The 17,283-nt window shown below is 56.0% G+C and overlaps 2 protein-coding genes across 4 annotated transcripts; one reads left to right on the top strand and one right to left on the bottom strand.

Annotated features, from left to right (window-relative positions):
• Positions 1-95: 95 nt before the first annotated feature.
• On the top strand, positions 96-5,757 carry LOC125079143 (double C2-like domain-containing protein gamma). 3 transcript variants are annotated; one of them, XM_047692591.1, is made up of 12 exons: positions 96-731; positions 1,470-1,810; positions 1,900-2,273; positions 2,435-2,514; positions 2,591-2,662; positions 2,878-2,987; positions 3,087-3,222; positions 3,354-3,407; positions 4,759-4,910; positions 5,008-5,089; positions 5,275-5,371; positions 5,447-5,757. In XM_047692591.1, exons 1-12 carry the CDS (start codon positions 642-644, stop codon positions 5,575-5,577), a joined length of 1,719 nt encoding a protein of 572 aa, XP_047548547.1. In that variant the 5' UTR covers positions 96-641; the 3' UTR covers positions 5,578-5,757. The 3 variants fall into 3 exon arrangements, 2 of the variants coding, with proteins under 2 accessions (XP_047548547.1, XP_047548548.1); XM_047692592.1 differs by having other exon boundaries at positions 96-1,810; XR_007121052.1 differs by lacking the exons at positions 5,008-5,089; positions 5,275-5,371; positions 5,447-5,757 and adding an exon at positions 3,893-4,194 and having other exon boundaries at positions 4,759-4,856.
• Positions 5,758-6,142: 385 nt separating this feature from the next.
• On the bottom strand, positions 6,143-11,431 carry NDUFV1 (NADH:ubiquinone oxidoreductase core subunit V1). The gene is made up of 10 exons (XM_047692593.1): positions 11,273-11,431; positions 10,114-10,196; positions 9,868-10,038; positions 8,980-9,163; positions 8,086-8,275; positions 7,469-7,681; positions 7,120-7,286; positions 6,764-6,845; positions 6,406-6,551; positions 6,143-6,302 (listed from the first exon to the last, which is right to left on the bottom strand). The coding sequence occupies exons 1-10, from the start codon at positions 11,342-11,344 to the stop codon at positions 6,216-6,218; spliced, it is 1,395 nt and encodes a 464-aa protein (XP_047548549.1). The 5' UTR covers positions 11,345-11,431; the 3' UTR covers positions 6,143-6,215.
• Between the last annotated feature and the right edge of the window lie 5,852 nt (positions 11,432-17,283).

The following is a 17,283-nucleotide window of genomic DNA, read 5'->3' as shown; positions in this document are numbered from 1 at the left end:
AGCAGACCCCATGGGACAAGTGGCCTCCTGGGTGGGGTGCCTCTGTCCCATCACGCTGTAACCCACTGAACAGTGGGCGCTTACTATGTACTGGTATTTGGCTGTCACCACAGCCCTGAGGTGGGGCCAACGCTGGCCCTGGCTGGTGAGACCAGGGCTCAGGGAGAAGAGACACCTTGCCCAAGTTCACCCCAAGCTAGGACTTGAGCCAAACTCTGCTGACTCCAGTGCCCATACTCAGCCACTACATTATTGTTCCTGCTCCTGCCTCTGTGTTTAGCTGACCCCGTGCCAGGCGACAGGAATCCAAAGAGGAGCTCTGCTTGTTACTGCAAAGTTCCAACATGACCAGCTCCTAGCGCGTACCAGGTTCTGTGCTGCCCTGACCTCTGGGGTGACCCAGTCTGGGGAGGACCTCAGAGTAGGTCCCACAGATAATCATGTGATTATACATTAATTAAGCACAGACAATAGTGGAATTATACATCAATTATATAGAACAGAGAGAGGTGGAAAGCAGTCTGTCCTTGTCACAGTAGACTGGGCAATATTAGCCTGGACAAGTGATAGGAAACTCCACCCACTAGCTGACTTTGGCAGAAGAGGAATGGTGATAAACTCAAGATATACTAGCTTCAGGCATGGCTGGATCCAGGAGTTCAGGGGCTCTTTTTCCCTTACCGTGCTTTCCACTATGTTGGCCTCACTCTTGGAGAATCTCTACTCTGCAGCTCTGGGATGGCACAGCACCAGTATCCCATCAACAAAAAACAGAGCTTCTCTCTCTGGCGTTAAACTCAAGAGTTGTACTTCGTTGGCCCTCCCTGAGCCTGTCACATGGCCCGCTGTAGCTGGAATTTATTGGTTGGCAGGGTCAGCGGGGAGAGAACTGGGAAGGAGAATGAACCTTCTAGACTGAGCCTAGGGAAGGGGGCAGTCCTCAAAGGACCAATGGGAAGAGAGAAGGGGAGGTTGAGCAGGTAAAAATCAGCCAAGTTCCCCTGCAGAGTGACCTTGAAACCAAAGGTGGGCAAGAGCAGGCCAGATCAAAAGGCAGAGGAGGGAAGCTGGGGTAGGAGGAGGAGCACATACACAAAGTTTAAGGTGTTTGAGGAAATAAGATTAGCAATGTGGGGGTGGGGAGGGGCCCCACCACTCCAGGGCCACATGGTGGCTCCAGTGATGGGTTAGGATCTCTGTTCCAGGCTGGGAGAGGGGCAGATAGATGTTGAAGTGATGTGATTTGTGTTTGAAAAAGCTTGAGCTGCCAAGAGGCCAAGACGGCAGATGCCCTCCTCCTCGAGTCGCCTCCCCGGGCTCCCATCCCCACTCCACAGGAGCCCTGTCACCTCACCTCCCATGTGCCCCCTCCGCACCTCCCAAAGTGTCCCCCACACCGCTATCTGCTCCTATGCACCTCCCCACGTGCTCCCTCCCACAGGGTCCCTCCCGCCTCACCCACCCCTTCCTTCACAGGCCCCTCCCGTCGCCCCTCACACTTCACACCCCTTGTGTCATCTCTGGCCCTCCAGGCTCCTCACCTGGGAGCAGGGCGCGTGATGGTGGTAAAAATAGGTATGACAGTGTGTGAAGTGGTGGGGGAGAGAGGTGGGCGGCTGAGCCCCTGCACTAGAGAAGGTGCCAGCCTCTGGAGCCCTGGAGCCTGGTTCAGAGCCCCGCCTCTTCCCCCTCAGTGGCCGGCACTGTCACCGGGTCTGGGAGGCCCCTTGCTCAGGTTCTTGCTCTCTAGCGTCACCTCAGTCTGGCTTATACTCAGCGAACCAAAGCAGGAGGAGCAGCTCACAGAGCAGTGAGTAGCCGCGGGCCTCCTTCGGGCTGGAGCCCCCCGCTCCTCCCCCACCCCACCCCACCCACTGTGACTCCGCACTCTGTCCTCAGGTCCTGGCTGCCACCCAAGACCCCCATCAGCGCCCTCAGGGATGCCTCTTCACCCTGGCTCCTTGGCCCGCCACGTTCCCCCCGTCCCCAGCCTGTGGGGGCTTCTCTGAGTCCCTGGCCCCATGTCCAAGCCCCCATGGCAGGCACTGCAGCGGTGAGCCGGGGGCGGCCACGGCGGGTGAGCATGCGGGAGCACATGGCCATCGACGTGAGCCCCGGCCCCATCCGGCCCATCCATCTCATTTCCGACTACTTCCCGCATTTCTACCCCTTCGCTGAGCATACCCTGCGCACTCCAGAGCCACACCCTGCAGTGACCCCCACACCCCAGCCAGAGCCTGACCCAGAGCCAGAGGGAGATTCAGACGACAGCAGTGAGTGGGGACAGGGGACTCCTGGCCCAACCTGGCCAGGGCAGAGTTTGGAGCGTCCCAAGCATCTGACTGGGGAGGCGGAGGGCAGGAGACATAGTGCCATTTGGGTGGCGGGGCGGGGGTCGAGGTAGGTGCTGACCCTGCCTGCCACCTGCCGTTAGCTGCCCTGGGGACCCTTGAGTTCACACTTCTTTTTGACGCGGACAACAGCGCCCTGCACTGCACAGCTCACCGTGCCAAGGTGAGGATGGGGGCAGGGGTCTGTGGGCCAAGAGCCTGGGCCACAGGCCTGTCCCACATTCAACGTCTCTTTTCAGGGTCTCAAGCCACCGGCCTCAGGCTCTGTGGACACCTATGTGAAAGCCAGTCTACTGCCAGGGGCCGGCAAGGTGAGGCTGACACCCAGGCCCCTATTGATGCCCCTTGGCCGCGCCCCAGCCCGGAACCCCCACCTGGTCCTGCCGTGCCCTCTCCGCCAATGCCTGGACATCAGGCATGGAGCTCCCTGTTGCTGGGGAGTACAATGGGGGGTCTACCAGGGAAGTGGGCCAGAATGGGGCCCTGGGGCCTGAGGAGGCCCTGATCCACCCTACCTGGCACCCAGGCCAGCCAGCTGCGGACCCGTACGGTTCGGGGCACAAGGGGGCCTGTCTGGGAGGAGACACTCACCTACCATGGCTTCACCCGCCAGGATGCTGGGAGGAAGACTCTGCGGTGAGGATCTGGCCTGGGCCACGAGGGGGCAAGTCCAGGGTGGGGGGTGCTGAGGTGGGGAGGCCTTGTCTGGCCAGGTCTGACCCGGGCGGCCACCAGGCTATGTGTGTGTGAGGACCCACGGCTGCGGCGACGGCGGCGGGCGCCTCCCCTGGGGGAACTGCGGGTGCCCCTGAGGAAGCTGGTGCCGAACCGAGCCAGGAGCTTCGATGTGTGTCTGGAGAAGCAGAAGCTGGTGAGTGAGGCCGGCACAGGTAGGGGTGTGGGGACCAGGAACCTTGTGGTGGGGAAGCTGGAAAGAGGAGGAGCAAGGAGGGGGCCCAGAGCAGTGTCTGGCCAAGGTGACCAGGCTCTTTGCTCTTTCAGACCAAGAGGCCCAAGAGCCTGGACACAGCCCGTGGCATGTCCCTGTATGAGGAGGTGGGTAGGACGATGGGACCAAGCAGGGATGCGGGGGGCAGGCCGGGGGCCCAGGCCGAAGTGCATCAGGCAGGGCCTGAGGCAGGTTGAGGGGATGTGTCCCGGCCCAGGTGGGTCTGGGGAAACTGAAGCCATCTCCCTCACAGGCCCTAGCTTTCGTAGTCCCAGGGAACAGCCAGACCCCAGGGTGTAGGCAGGGAGGGTGACTCTCTGGCTAGAGCAGCCCAGAGCAACTCTTGGGCACTATGACAAGCAAAGCTCTCAGGGGGCAGAGACAGAGACCGTGTAGAAGCTGAGGCTGAAACTGGTGGGATCTGTCCATGTCCGTGATCCTCCCAAGCTGGGAGGGCAGGTCAAGGTCCAGGAGAGAAGGAACAGCACATGGGGCTCCCAGGCTTCTAGTCAACCCCTAGGGCATTGTGGGGACCACTCCTGGGGCTTGTAGCCCTAGCCAGGCCTGTGTCAGGAGGCAGAAATGACTGCAGGAGGCCCCGGGCCAAAGACCAAAGGCATGGCCAGAACCCCAGCCCGGGGCTCAGAGCGGGAGGCACCTGCAAGGCTGAGGGCAGGCCCTGCCCGGCTCCTCTAGGACCGAAGGGCCGGGCACTGCTGTCTGCCCCCCCACGGAGCCGCAAGTCGCCGCACCTCCCGATTAGACACCAAGCTGGCAAGTCCCACCAGGCGCACAGGCCCCCTGAGGCGCGCACTCCCTGTCCCAGCCCCACGCACACAAGCGGGACTGCGCAAGGCGGGTGCCTATGGCACACTCCTTTACTGAGAAGTGAATGTGAGCAAGGTGGCTGGGCTTTCCGTAACGGAATCCTGTGTGAAGCAGGGGAGAAGCACATTCTTCCTGGGCATCCTCCCCAAGTCCTTTGCAAGCACCAGGGACTGAGGGTGGCAAAGGCCATTCAGAACCGGGTCCCCTGGGCGGTGGGGAGCGAAGTGGGTGAGTTTTGTAAATTTAGTGACCTCTATGTCATCGGGTAGAGAACAGCCTCTCGGAGCTGCTTCTGTGGCGCAGGGAAGGGTGGTGATGGACGCTTAATGAGAGGCCATTTAGGAAGCTCCTAGCATGTTTGCGCCACTCAGACACCAGCGCCCTTCCTCTCCGGGACAAAGGTGCACTGGACTGACCAGTACCAGGGCCTGAGCAGGCCCTGGAGAGTACTGCATATCTGGAAGTTCCCTTCCAGGGCGCCAGGCCAGTGACTGTTTTGGCAAACAGAATCCTAACGTTAAATTGTTGGCCCCGATTTCTTTGCCGCCAGCCTGAGTCGTCCCGTGGGGGTGCACACAGGTGGGTGGGCGGGCTCTGGTTACACGGGCTGACCACAGCCCATCCCTGCAGGAGGAGGTGGAGGCAGCAGGGGAGGATCGGGGACGTATCCTGCTGTCCCTGTGCTACAGCTCTCGGCGGGGCGGCCTGCTGGTGGGTGTGCTGCGCTGTGCCCACCTCGCCCCCATGGATGCCAACGGCTACTCGGACCCCTTTGTCCGCCTGTGAGTGCAGACGGGTGGACAGGCAGGTGGGCAGCGGGGGTTCCCCATAACCCCTCTCTGGGGCCACACCTAAACTGACCCTATCTTTCCCAACCAGTTTCCTGCATCCAAATGTGGGGAAGAGATCTAAATACAAGACTAGTGTTCGGAAGAAGACCCTGAACCCCGAGTTCAATGAGGTAGGCCAGGGCCAGGTGGGGGCAGTCCCAGCTACTCTGGGGTTGGGGAGGTCGGTGTTCTGTCTCACTCAGAGAGCACAAGTCCCACCCCCTTACCTAAGCAACTCATTGCCAAAGCCTGTTTCTGAACCTGTAAAGGACTCAAGGCCCCCCTCCTTCCTGCCTTTCTGCCCCTTTCCCTGCAGGAGTTCTTCTATGCAGGCCTAAGGGAGGAGCTGGCCCAAAAGACACTGCTGGTGTCTGTATGGGACTATGACCTGGGCACAGCTGACGACTTCATTGGTGAGAATGCAGGGGAGCAGGGTGAGGGGCCCAATGGGCTCCCATGTGGCTCCTGATCCCTGTCCCCCAACACAGGTGGGGTACAGCTGAGTAGCCAGGCTGGCGGGGAATGCCAGTGGCACTGGTGTGAATGCCTGGGCCGCAGCGATCACCGACTGGAGCTGTGGCACCCGCTGGATGGCGCGTCCCTCCAGCTCAGCGACTAGAAGGGGTACCCGGCCTGGCCCTGCTCACCACCCTCCCTAAAACTGACCCGTAGGCTGGGAGGACCTAGAGCTGCCTCACCCACTATACCGAGCCACACGTCAAATTGTTTGTTTTCCTGCCCACCCTTCCCAGTTCATCCCACCGCCAATCACAAAGCAAGAATAAACCTGCAGACCAGAGTCTGTTCTCTTCCCTGCCCGTCACCTCACAGGGCAGACTGGGCCCCGTTCTCCTTACTCCCACCCTCCAGGAGCCCACAGTGGGCCAGGCCCAGGTCTGGACCCCAGGCCACTGTTTTCCCCTAGTCACACTGAGAGAGCCCCCTGTCCCCACCCCTGCCATCCGCACTGAGGGACGGGCACTCAGGATGGCCGAGGACAGACTGACCCACAGGAAGCTAAGGTGTGGATTCATAACATGTCCTTGAGCTGACCTATCCCCACCCCGAAGTGGGGTCCAAGCAGGGTACAGGAAGCCTCTCACTCTGCCTGGGAAACAGACTCCATGAGTAACGGGCTACCGGGGCAGAGCAAAGAGCAAGGCCACAGAAAAGCTGCATCGGGAGAGTGAGCAGCACCGGCTTTATTGTCCAGCCACATGGCTGTCAGTGCAGGGCAGCGGGCTCAGGGCAGCGGGCTCAGGACGCAGCTTGCCTGGCCTGGTGCTGCCGGGCAAACCTCTGCATCCGCTCCTCAAGCTCCGGCCGGAAGTGGCGGATCAGACCCTGGAGGCGGGAAGGAGCCGCGGTGAAGGAGAGCCGAGAAAATCCCAGCACCCTGAGCCCTCGGCAGCCCCACCCCAGTGCCCACAAGCAGGGCAGCAAGTACCTGCACAGGCCAGGCGGCCCCATCGCCCAGGGCACAGATGGTGTGGCCCTCTATCTGTTTGCTGATCTCCCAGAGGGAGTCGATCTCGGCCGGCTGGGCATCCCCCTTCACGAAGCGGGCCATCACCTTGTTCATCCAGTCCACGCCTGCAGCCACAGCAGGAAAAGAAGGCCCGATGATCCCCAGCCAGGGCGTGGGGAGGGGCCGTGGGGAGGGTGGGGCCCGGAGAAGGTACGGCCGGCTGGGAAGCAGCCGCTGTCCACTCAGTGTCCACAGCCCATCCAACCTTTGCCCGTGTGCCTAAGCCAGACCTAGGATGAGCCACAAAGAAAGCCCCCACGCTGCCCCAGGTGCTCACCCTCACGGCATGGGGTGCACTGGCCACAGCTCTCGTGCTTGTAGAACTCAATAAGGCGGGCGATGGCTTTCACAATATCTGTCTGGGGTGACCAGAGACAGTGAGCAGGCCCCTGGGCTGAAGCCTCAGCTCCCCAGCAGCACCCCAATGCAGGCAGCGTTCTGGCTACCTCCTCCCCCACCCTGCACATCCAGCACTGCTGAGACCACAACGGACATTCTGTCTTGGGGGGGAATTCTCCCCTCTCCCAGTGACTGTATCTCAGGTCACAGGAACTGGGATCCAAGAGCTGGCAGGAGTTCTCAGGAAGCCCGGGGAGGGGTACTGACTGGGTGGGGAGCAGCAGTGGCCCTTACCGAGCGGTCCATGACAATCACAGCGGCTGTGCCCAAGCCCGTCTGTGCCTGCACCAGCGCATCGAAGTCCATCAGCACCGTCTCACACACAGACTTGGGGATCAGTGGTGTGGATGAGCCACCGGGGATCACAGCAAGGAGGTTGTCCCAGCCACCTATGACACCTCCTGGGACCACAGTCAGTCCCCAAAAGGATGGATGGTCAGGGCTGGGATCAGCACACCTACCTAGTCCTGAGCCCAGGACCTCTGTCGGCCCCCGTGTGGCGCCGCCTCCCTAGACCCTCCCACCCTGGCTCTCTTCACCGCCATGCCGCCCTGCTCCGGCCCTGGGTGGCCCCAGGCCTCACCAGCATGCTTTTCAATCAGTTCCTTCAGCGGTACAGACATCTCCTCCTCCACGGTACAAGGGTGGTTGACGTGGCCAGAGATATTGAACAGTTTGGTGCCTGAGTTGCGCTCACGACCAAAGCTGGCAAACCATGCACCCCCGCGGCGGCAGATGGTGGGGGACACGGCCACGGTCTCCACGTTGGCCACGGTTGTGGGGCAGCCGAACACTCCTGTGGAGGAATGGGATGAGGGACTGGTGGCCACCAGAGGGTGGCGGCAGGTGGGATCAGGTTCCCAGCAGCGGGGTCTGTCCTAGGATCCTGCTCTGTGACCCAGCTCCCCTTCACTCCTTTGTCATTCCCATCCCTGATGGGACCCTGAACTCCAGCAGGCACTACACTGCCTCCTCACCCCTAATCCCCCTAGTCCCTGGAGGGCTGGAGAGGACCCGTGTGTCTGCCATGGGGGCATGAGGGACTGCAGGCCGGGCCTCTACGTTGTCAGCACCCTGCTCTGTGTCTGGCCCCCAGCCCAGAAGAACTCAGAAATCCCCTAAGAATGACCAGCAGGGATGTGAAACCAGACGGGATTCCACAAGACACAGCACACGGCCCAGGACCCGGCCAGCTCTTACCCACGTCCGCAGGGAATGGCGGCTTCAGGCGGGGCTTGCCCTGCTTGCCCTCAATGGACTCGATGAGTGCCGTCTCCTCCCCACAGATGTAGGCCCCGGCTCCGCGCACAACAAACACATCGAAATCATAGCCAGAGCCGCAGGCGTTCTTGCCGATCAGACCAGCCCCGTAGGCCTCTCGGACGGCCACCTGTGGGGCAGGAGTGTGAGGGACCCACTCCCGCCAGCCCGGGAACATTGCGTGGTGGGGAGGGACACCAGGCCCTGGAACCCCGTGTTCATAAGAGTCTAGGAAAAAGTTCCCATTGGGCGTGAGCAGAAGATGCTCTGGGAGAGGGGTAGGGATTTTACAAAGCGTGCTACTTCTGCAATGACAACTTACCAATGTCTCCAACTACATGTATTTTTAAAAGAAAGGCTGAGGATATAATGAAAATTTTAATAAGCAGTTTCCTTCAGGAGATCTGTGTATGTGTACAGTTTCCTATCTTTACAGTGAGTAAGTTCTACTTCTGCAACAGAGGAAAAGACCCTCCAGGTTGGTTTTAAAATATGTAGCAATAACACTTAAACATAATGCTACTACGTGCCAGGCATTGTCCCAGGTGCTGTCCCCTTCCCTCGTCACTGTTGTACAAGAGCCTAACAGAATGGTGTGAGACTCCGGCCCTGGACCCATCACTACAGGGGCCGCCGAGCTCAGAATGGCTGAAATGACCCCTTGGCCCTTTTGCAGAAAAAGTACCTAGGAGCCCGCCCCTGCCCCAGGAGTCACAGAGCCCTAAAAGCCTCCCAAGCTGAGGCTCGGGATATACGAAAAGCTCCCGGAGGTAGCTCTGGGGGCCATGCACACCCAGCACCTTCCCCTCTGTGGAGGCCCCTCCCCTTTCCCACCTGCAGATTGGAAGCCTCATTGTAGAATTCCCCTCGGATGTAGATGTAGGCAGCGCGGGCGCCCATGGCCCGGCCCCCAACTAGGCAGCCTTCCACCAGCTTGTGGGGATCGTGACGCATGATCTCCCTGTCCTTGCAGGTGCCCGGCTCCCCCTCGTCCGCATTCACAACCAGATACTTGGGCCTGTGGGTGCCAGCACATTGGTGAGGCTACACGGCCGCTGGGGCTGGGCCTTCAACTACATGCTCCCCCTCCACCCAAGGAAGCCTCAAAGATGTCTCCCCTGAGAGCCAATCCCTCCCTGTCCCCCCAACATGTCCCCAGGGGGTCTGCCTGCTCTCCATCAACGACAGCAAGCTCACTACCTATTACACCTTTGCGTGGCTCTGACCACAGGTAAGATCGTTGTTCTGCTCAGTGCAAATATCCCCTTGTGTCTTCCTGAGAGACCAAAACTTGCTCTTGGTCACAGAGAACCTTCCTGAACCTCTGCCATATCTCTAGGGTTAAAAGGAAGTTAAGTAGTTGACATTTACCATTTGCTATGTGCCAATGTGAGGGGCAAAAGCTATATGAAAACTTTCTTATCACTGCACAATATCCACTTGCCAAAAAAAAAACTAAGCTCCAAAAGACCAGGAGACTGCACAAAACTATAAAATTAGAGGACAGCATTGGCCAGTAAGTCTGCCTCAGTCAAAATCTTGTGTTGATTCTGCTACCACTGAGGAAGACTAGAGAGAACTGAGTCCCATCTACTTAAGCTCTGGTGACATTTTCCCATTCACTCACTCTTAGTTTCCAAGGAAACAGCCCCAAGGCCCAGGGAAGCCCCAGCCACCCCCAAGGTTTCTCCTGCAACCCCATCTCTGCCTCCCTACACACACCTGCCATCTGAGGGCTTATTCATGAAGCTCCATTTGAGGCCAGTGGGAAACCCAGCACCTCCACGGCCTCGCAAGCCGGATGTCTTGACCTCACCCAGGATCCAGTCAGGTCCCTTCAGCAAGATCTCCTTTGTCTTGTACCAGTCACCTCGACTCTGGGCACCTTTCAGCCTGGACAGAGTGGGAAAGGCATTGAAGAAAGGCCCTGCTCCAGGACCACCCACCGAGCTAAGGGCACCATCTCACCTCCAGTCATGGCGACCATAAAGGTTGGTGAAGATCCGGTCTTCATCCTTCAGCGAGCCAAATGAGGTTTTCTTTGCTGCTGTCTGAAGACACAAAGGGTCAGGTGTCCTGGCACAGTTCTGGGGTCAGGAAGGGCCTGGCCAAAAGTTAGAGATTCTTGGGTTCCCTGATTAGTTGGGGCTGGGCTGAGGAGAGGTTAGCGGCCTAAGCCCCAGCACTCTTCGTGGTGTCATACCACTACTACCACTAGTAAGCACTTGCTGCTTAGCAGGCATTAGGCTAAGCGTCTGACATGCAAAACGCCGTTTCATCCACATAACCCTGAGACACGAATGACTTCCTCTGCTTTACAGAGGAGGAAACCGAAGCCAAGAACAAGCAGAACTTGCGGAAGGACACACAACCAAAAGCAGTCGGTGGAACTGGAACTCGGGTCTGCCGTGGTCAAAGCCCACACCTGAACCACAGCCCCATACTACCTCCTTGAGCCCAGTGGACACTTCCATTCACTTGCCTGGCTGTCCCGCCGGGCCAAAACTTGGTCAGAACAGGGCCTTACATTACTAACTCTCCTGGAGACAAAATGTGTTTACTGATGCAAAAGGAACGCTTCCCTGGGGCTGGGATACAAGGTGATGGAGGGAGACCCACGCGGGATAAAACTGATGAGAAGCGGGGGTCTGTGATTCCATCTGACCCAGTGGCAAGCATCCAAGGCGAGAGCTAAGGGTACGTGGCTTCCAGACTGCCAACCCCTTAAAAATCATTACAGGGAGCAGAGCGCTGGATAGGGCGTCAGGAGACTCCCCTCCCCAAAGCTTGTTTTCTGCACCTGTAAAATGGGGCAGTGCAAAATTACACTGTACAAGGCTGTACCAAAAAGGAACGAGACACGGACGCTTCTCCACCTGCACAATCTTCCGCTATGTCGCCCGGCTGTTAAACAGGGAAGCCAAGGAACCGAGGGCTGGGGAAGTCAGCCTTCCAGCGGGACCCATTCCGCTCTACACCTAGGCCGGAGCGGCAACCTTCCTGCCGGGCCGGGGAAACGTGCAGGATTCTCTAGAAGGCATTACAGACCCAAGGGGCGGCGCGCGCACAAGCACTGCAGCGAGACCCGGCCCTTGGACACCCCGGCCGGAGTCAGGCCGGGCCTCACCGTGTCGCCGCTGAAACGCACAGACACCCGAGCGGGAAGCGACCCGCTGAGCAGCCGCCGCGCCGCCAGCATCGCGGGAGACAGTTCAGTCACCTCCCGCTGTCACCTTCACGGCCCCGAACCCGAAGAACCAGCGCGCCGGGGACGCTAGGCGGCGCACAGGAAAAACGTCACGCGCCCTGGCTCGAGCTGCGAGCCCAAGCTGCCCTGCGCCTCTCTCGCCCCGCCCCCGCTTCCTCAGAGGTGGGCGGAGCGACCAGGAGTGGTCTGTCTGTCGCGGCGGCTGCTGGGAAGTGTAGTCCCGTTGGCCTTGGGGCCCGCTTTCCCCTTGTGCAAGTCGACGCTTAACCTCTTAACCTCCAGCTCCTTTGCTCGGCCTGGCCTGTTCACGTGCGCTTCCGGACACCGGACTTTCATTCTTTTTCATTCTTTTATTTATTTTTTAAATGTCCGTTCTATTTTAAACCCCAAGTTAACAAACCTTGCCTTCGGCTGGGTTCTGGTGTTTTCTACCTTCTAGAGGTTCTGCATTTAGTGGGCACCTGTTGTATGCACAAGTGTCCGGCCGAAGGAGAAATCACGCTGGTTAGGGCCGACGACCGTCATGACCGGGTTGTAATTATTCTGCCTTAGTCCAAACCTGTAGAGTGATCTCTCTCCAGCCCTGCTCTGGACACCCCAGGGCTCAGGGAAGTACTGCCCAGTAGCGGCAGAGAGCAGGTACAGCTCCAGAGGCCGGCAGGGGGATAGCTGGTGGAAGACCGAGAGAGTGGAGATGGTGGAGATGGTCAGTGAGTGGCACATCCTTTTGCTCCGGCTGCTAAGTTCTCCCAACCAGTGCTGTCCTCAGCCCCTCGGTAGGGTCTGGCACTCCACACTCCTGCTGGAAGTCTTGGAGTGGCCCCCACTGCCTTCACAGTCAGGCCCCAGCCTGGCATTTAAGGGCTCCACCTCTCCCCTGGCAGGGTCATCAGGCCCAGACCAGATCACCCACGCAGCCCCTGCCCAGGACCCCCTCTTCTTGGAACTTTACTGTCCTCCCCTATTTTGTGTGCCCCACCTCTGCCTCCCAGGAGGTCGCGCATCCTTTGCTTTCTCTGGAAGTCTCAAAAGTCTGATTAGCTTGCCTTTTTTTTTTTTTTTTTTTAGATTTTATTTATTTATTTGACAGAAAGAGACACAGCGAGAGAGGGAACACAAGCAGGGGGAGTGGGAGAGGGAGAAGCAGGCTTCCCACAGAGCAGGGAGCTCAATGTGGGGCTCAATCCCAGGACCCTAGGATCATGACCTGAGTCAAAGGCAGACACTTAAGGACTGAGCCACCAGGTGCCCCTAGCTCTTGTCTTTGTCATTTCGCTGGCACCCTGTGGCTGTGAGGCGTCACCCTGGTCCCATGACAAGCATGCCCTTTTCTATTCTCTTGTCCCGTTTGCCATTCTTTCTTGTCTCTCCTGCTAGTTACAAACTCATTTGCTCTGATTTCTCCAACACTCTCCACAGCACCCTAGAATAGAGTTGACTTATATGTGAGAAGAAATTGAGGCCCATGGGGGTTTCATCTCTCGTTTGTGGGCATGAGGCTGCCGAGTGGTAGAGATGGAATCAAATCGAGGCCTTTCTTCCTTTTTGGAGTCCCCTGATGTGCCCCCACCACCCCGCCCCAAACACACAGAGCAACTAACACACATGTGACAATCATTGCAGACGTCAGTGGTAGTCCCATTAAAGGCACCAAAGCATCAGCATGTTGGCTGAGGTCTCAGAGTACCAGGCCCAAGGCCCAGCAGTTCTGGCCCCCAGCCAGCAGGCCCCCACTCCTGGGCAGGCGAAGAGATTGCCCAGACAGAGCTGGGGATTACACAGCTAAGCCGGGGCTCCGACCTGAGTCCATGGATCCCTCTCTCTGGGCCAAGAGAAGGGGGGCAGGATAGAGCCAGAGGGTGGATTCCCTTCCCCATCCCTGTCTAACTGGGTCAAGGGAACATGAGGCCATAGGGAGAAGGCCGGCTGGGAATGTTGTGGACAGGGGATGGCTGGGCATGGGGGGATGGCTGGGCATGGGGGAATGGCTGGCATGGGGGAATGGCTGGGGATGGGGCGATGGGAAACTGAGAGTGAGGGGCAGGATCTCTTGTTCATTTCGTACCAGGCTCTGTGCCAAATACTCTCCATGTGTCATCTCCTTAATCCTCCCACAACCCAGGGCGGAGGAATGATGAGCCCCCGTTTCCAAAGGGGGACAGAATACACTAGCAACACTGAGTGGCTTGCCCAAGACAGCACAGCTGCCCGAAGTCACCCTGAGGGTTTCTAACCTTAGACCCTCACTCAGTCCCCACCCATCCAGGGAACCCACTGGCCCACCCACCTCCAGACCGGAAGCCACTCCGTTCAGCCAATTCTACCTTCCAAATGCTCCTTGTTCCTGGGTCTTCCCATCTGTCCCAAGGCCATGACCGGTCAGCTTTCACCTGGAATTTTCCAAAGTGTCCTTGAGGTCTCCCAGCCTCACCTCAAATCTCAGCCCTTCTGAATCCTTCTCTGCACCATGAAATGAGTGGGATTAAATGTCAGATCCATTTTGTCTCTCCTTTGCCTGAGACCCTTGGTGGTTCCTCAGGACAAAGCCCAAATCCCCTGGCCTGGATTCAGGACCAGATGCTGACCTCTGCCGTTCCAGCTCTATCCACAGAAGCAGGATTCTCACCAGAGGATCTGTCTTCCTCCTCTTTCTTCTCCTCCTCCCAACGAGCCCTTTGAATGTCACCTTCCCGGGACGTTTTCTTCCACAACTCCATACACCCATCTCAAGCGACGATTGCCACGGGACCAGTGTGACAATGGCATGATGGCCTCTTCTCTTTTCTCTAACCCCCAGCACAGAGCTTCTCAACGGAGGTGGTTACTCAATATTTTAATCCAATTTTATATTTGGAAAATGGAAAAAAATCAATGTTTCTCCTTTTGGGGGACTTTAATAAGATAGACAGGAAAGCAAAAAGAAAATAGTAACATGTTTTCACCACCTTGACTTAATCCCCATTATCATTTGTTTCCACTCTGTTTTCTAAGTAATTTATAAACACTTCACAGTAATATATGCATATACTGACCCTTAAAAATTTAGACATTAACAACAACAACAAGGAAACAAAAATCCTTCCACCCCAGAGCCAAATGCTATTGAATCCAATATTCTCTTCCAATCCTTTAAAGAAAAAAAAAAAAAAGCCTTGTACGTGCAGTTTCAGCAGAAAAAATATGAGCATTTGGTGCTTTTTACTTGTAGTAATGAGTTCTTTGTATGCCACAATTTTTCACCTGGCTTTTTTTCAATTCAACACTGTATTTTTTTAAATATTTTATTTATTTATTTGACAGAGAGAGATCACAAGTAGGCAGAGAGGCAGGCAGAGAGAGAGAGAGGGGTAAGCAGGCTCCCCACTGAGCCGAGAGCCCGATGCAGGGCTCAACCCCAGGACCCTGAGATCATGACCTGAGCTGAAGGCAGAGGTTTAACCCACTGAGCCACCCAGGTGCCCCCAACACTGTATTTTTGAGAAGAGTCCATGATGCTAGAAATAGATTTAGAGACATGATTATCTACAGCTAACACCAGAGCTTCAAGGCTAAGGACCTGCACTCAGAAATCCTACTTTCACTACTCATGACCTGTGTGATTCTATGTCTGGTGCCTCATTTCCCTCTAGGGGGAAGTTAGGATAACATATGCCCTAAAGGAGCCTGTGTTCGGGTGGAGAACAGTCTATGAGCAGTGCCTGACACCCAGTAAATGAGCTAGGAATGTTGAGACAAATGGCCTGGATTACAGATTGATTTGGAGAAGATAAACATCTTTGCAGTATGGAGTTTCCCCACCCAGGAAATGGGATGTCATGCCTGTCTTCCAGATCATTTATTTTTTTAAGATTTTATTTATTTATTTGACACAGAGAAAGAAAGACAACGAGAGAGGGAACACAAGCAGGGGGAGTGGGAGAGGGAGAAGCAGGGAGCCCAATGCGGGGCTCGATCCCAGGACCCTGGGATCACAACACGCCTAATGACTGAGCCACCCAGGTGCCCCAGTTTTCCAGATCTTTTAGGTTCCTCACTAAACATTTAGAACTTTTTCTTAAAAAGTTGTGCACATTTTTTCATATAGGAATTTTATGTGATGACTTGTGTTTTTTATGTATTGTGATCTGTTTTATTTAATTTCTTAAAGATTTCATTTATTTATTTTAGAGAGAGGAGAGACAGCATGAGTGGAAAGGGCAGAGAGAGAATTTCAAGCAGACTCCACACCGAGTGTGGAGCCCGATGCAGGGCTCTATCCCAGGACCCTGAGGTCATGACCCAAGCCAAAACCAAGAGTCAGAGACTTAACCGACTGTAGCGCCCAGGTGCCCAGTGATCTCTGTTTTAATGTCATTTTCTAACTGGTTGCTTTTTGTGAATAGAGCACTATCGATTTGTCTGTATTAGTTTTGATCTGAATCCCTTAATGGACTCCCTTATTATACAAAAGTTTGTCCATCAAAGCTTTTCTGTTTTCTATGATGATGGTCATCATGTTGAGAAATGATGAGAGTCTACTATCCTGTTTTCTAATATTAGGTGTCTAGTTTCCCTCTCTCTCTCTCTTTAAAGATTTTATTTATTTATTTATTTGACAGACAGAGATCACAAATAGGGCGAGAGGCAGGCAGAGAGAGAGGAAGGGAAGCAGGCCTCCGGGTGAGCAGAGAGCCCCATGCGGGGCTCGATCCCAGGACCCTGGGATCATGACCTGAGCCAAAGGCAGAGGCTTTAACCCACTGAGCCACCCAGGCGCCCCCCTCTCTCTTTTTATTATTGAATTATAATTGACATACTCTGCTTTCTTTTTCTTATTGCCCCAACTCACAGCTTCAGAATAAGGTTAAATAATAGGAGGCTTCCTCATATGGGGCGTGTAGGTAGGTAACAACGTAATATTCAAGTCTCCGATTCCATTTGTTGGAATTGTTGTTTTGTTGCCCACGCTTTCCACTTCCTTAGGGCACTCACTTTCCACTGGCTGCTCAGACATGGAGTTGTGGGGGCGGGTGCCTGACTGCTCTCCCGCTATGAGCGGCAGTGGCTTCTGAGCAGAAGAGCGGAGGGGCCGTAGAAAAGTAACAGTGATGCAGATGCCCAAGGAAATGGAAGTGTAGACAGCCATACCTTGAAACCTTCTCAGATGAAGCTGGGGCCTGGAAACCTTCCCAAGAGCATCTGTCTAGGCTCCTCTCCACACTGTCGCCTTCCTCTACTATAGAACATCTTCTGCCCCATGAGTCAGAGGATATTTCATGACACCTGCTGCAACCTGAGGAATGAACCTCCAAATAGCTTGCTAACAAACTCTGCTTACGGAGGCTCCTGGCGATAAAATTTGAACTGCCCTCCCAGATCTGGATATGGCTTGGTTGGGTGCCCAGAGGCACCATGGAAATGGGCTTCCCCTCCCATCAGCAGGAAGGGAAAAGTTGCAGAGGATTCTGACCCATTTCTTGTCTCAAGACGGAGCGTCAGTGTGACAACTGTCCTGGCACGCTCTAAGTATGAGGTTTGCTGAGGCTTTTGGTGGAGACCTTGATCATACCGAGGAAACTCCCTTCCAAGGCAGTGTTTTTCATGAACGGGGTGCTCAGCTGCATTGAATGCTTCTTCTACATCTCAGATGGTCATATTTTTTTCCTTCTTTCTTCTTAATTATATCAATCTTTTTTTTCTAATCCATTAGACTATGGGTGACCTAAAGGGGCAGCGGCAGAGTGAGGCAGGGAAGAGAACAGATTGTAGCCAGTTGGGACTACCTTGGGCTGTACCGCCTACCAGCTACGTGGCACTTGGCAAGTTCCTTGACTCCTCTGTACCTCATAGTATCATTGCGATGATTAAATGTTTCAATCTCGGGGTGCCTGAGTGGCTCAGTTGTTAGGCGTCTGCCTTCAGCTGGGATCATGGTCCCAGGGTTCTGGGAT

This window comes from Lutra lutra, chromosome 10 (genome assembly GCF_902655055.1).
Source record: "Lutra lutra chromosome 10, mLutLut1.2, whole genome shotgun sequence".
NCBI classification, from domain to species: domain Eukaryota; kingdom Metazoa; phylum Chordata; class Mammalia; order Carnivora; family Mustelidae; genus Lutra; species Lutra lutra.
Note: the sequence above shows the minus strand (reverse complement) of the source record. Positions and strands in the feature narration are given on the sequence as shown.

Bases quoted from the DNA above. Each gene is read 5' to 3' on its own strand.
- LOC125079143 (XM_047692591.1), top strand. From the start codon at position 642: ATGGCTGGATCCAGGAGTTCAGGGGCTCTTTTTCCCTTACCGTGCTTT. The intron at 3,223-3,353 runs GTGAGTGAGGCC...TTGCTCTTTCAG, and splicing joins GTCTGGAGAAGCAGAAGCTG to ACCAAGAGGCCCAAGAGCCT. The intron at 5,090-5,274 runs GTAGGCCAGGGC...CTTTCCCTGCAG, and splicing joins TGAACCCCGAGTTCAATGAG to GAGTTCTTCTATGCAGGCCT.
- NDUFV1 (XM_047692593.1), bottom strand. From the start codon at position 11,344: ATGCTGGCGGCGCGGCGGCTGCTCAGCGGGTCGCTTCCCGCTCGGGTG. The intron at 10,197-11,272 runs GTGAGGCCCGGC...TTGTGTCTTCAG, and splicing joins TGCGTTTCAGCGGCGACACG to ACAGCAGCAAAGAAAACCTC. The intron at 7,287-7,468 runs GTGAGGCCTGGG...CTGTGGTCCCAG, and splicing joins ACTGATTGAAAAGCATGCTG to GAGGTGTCATAGGTGGCTGG.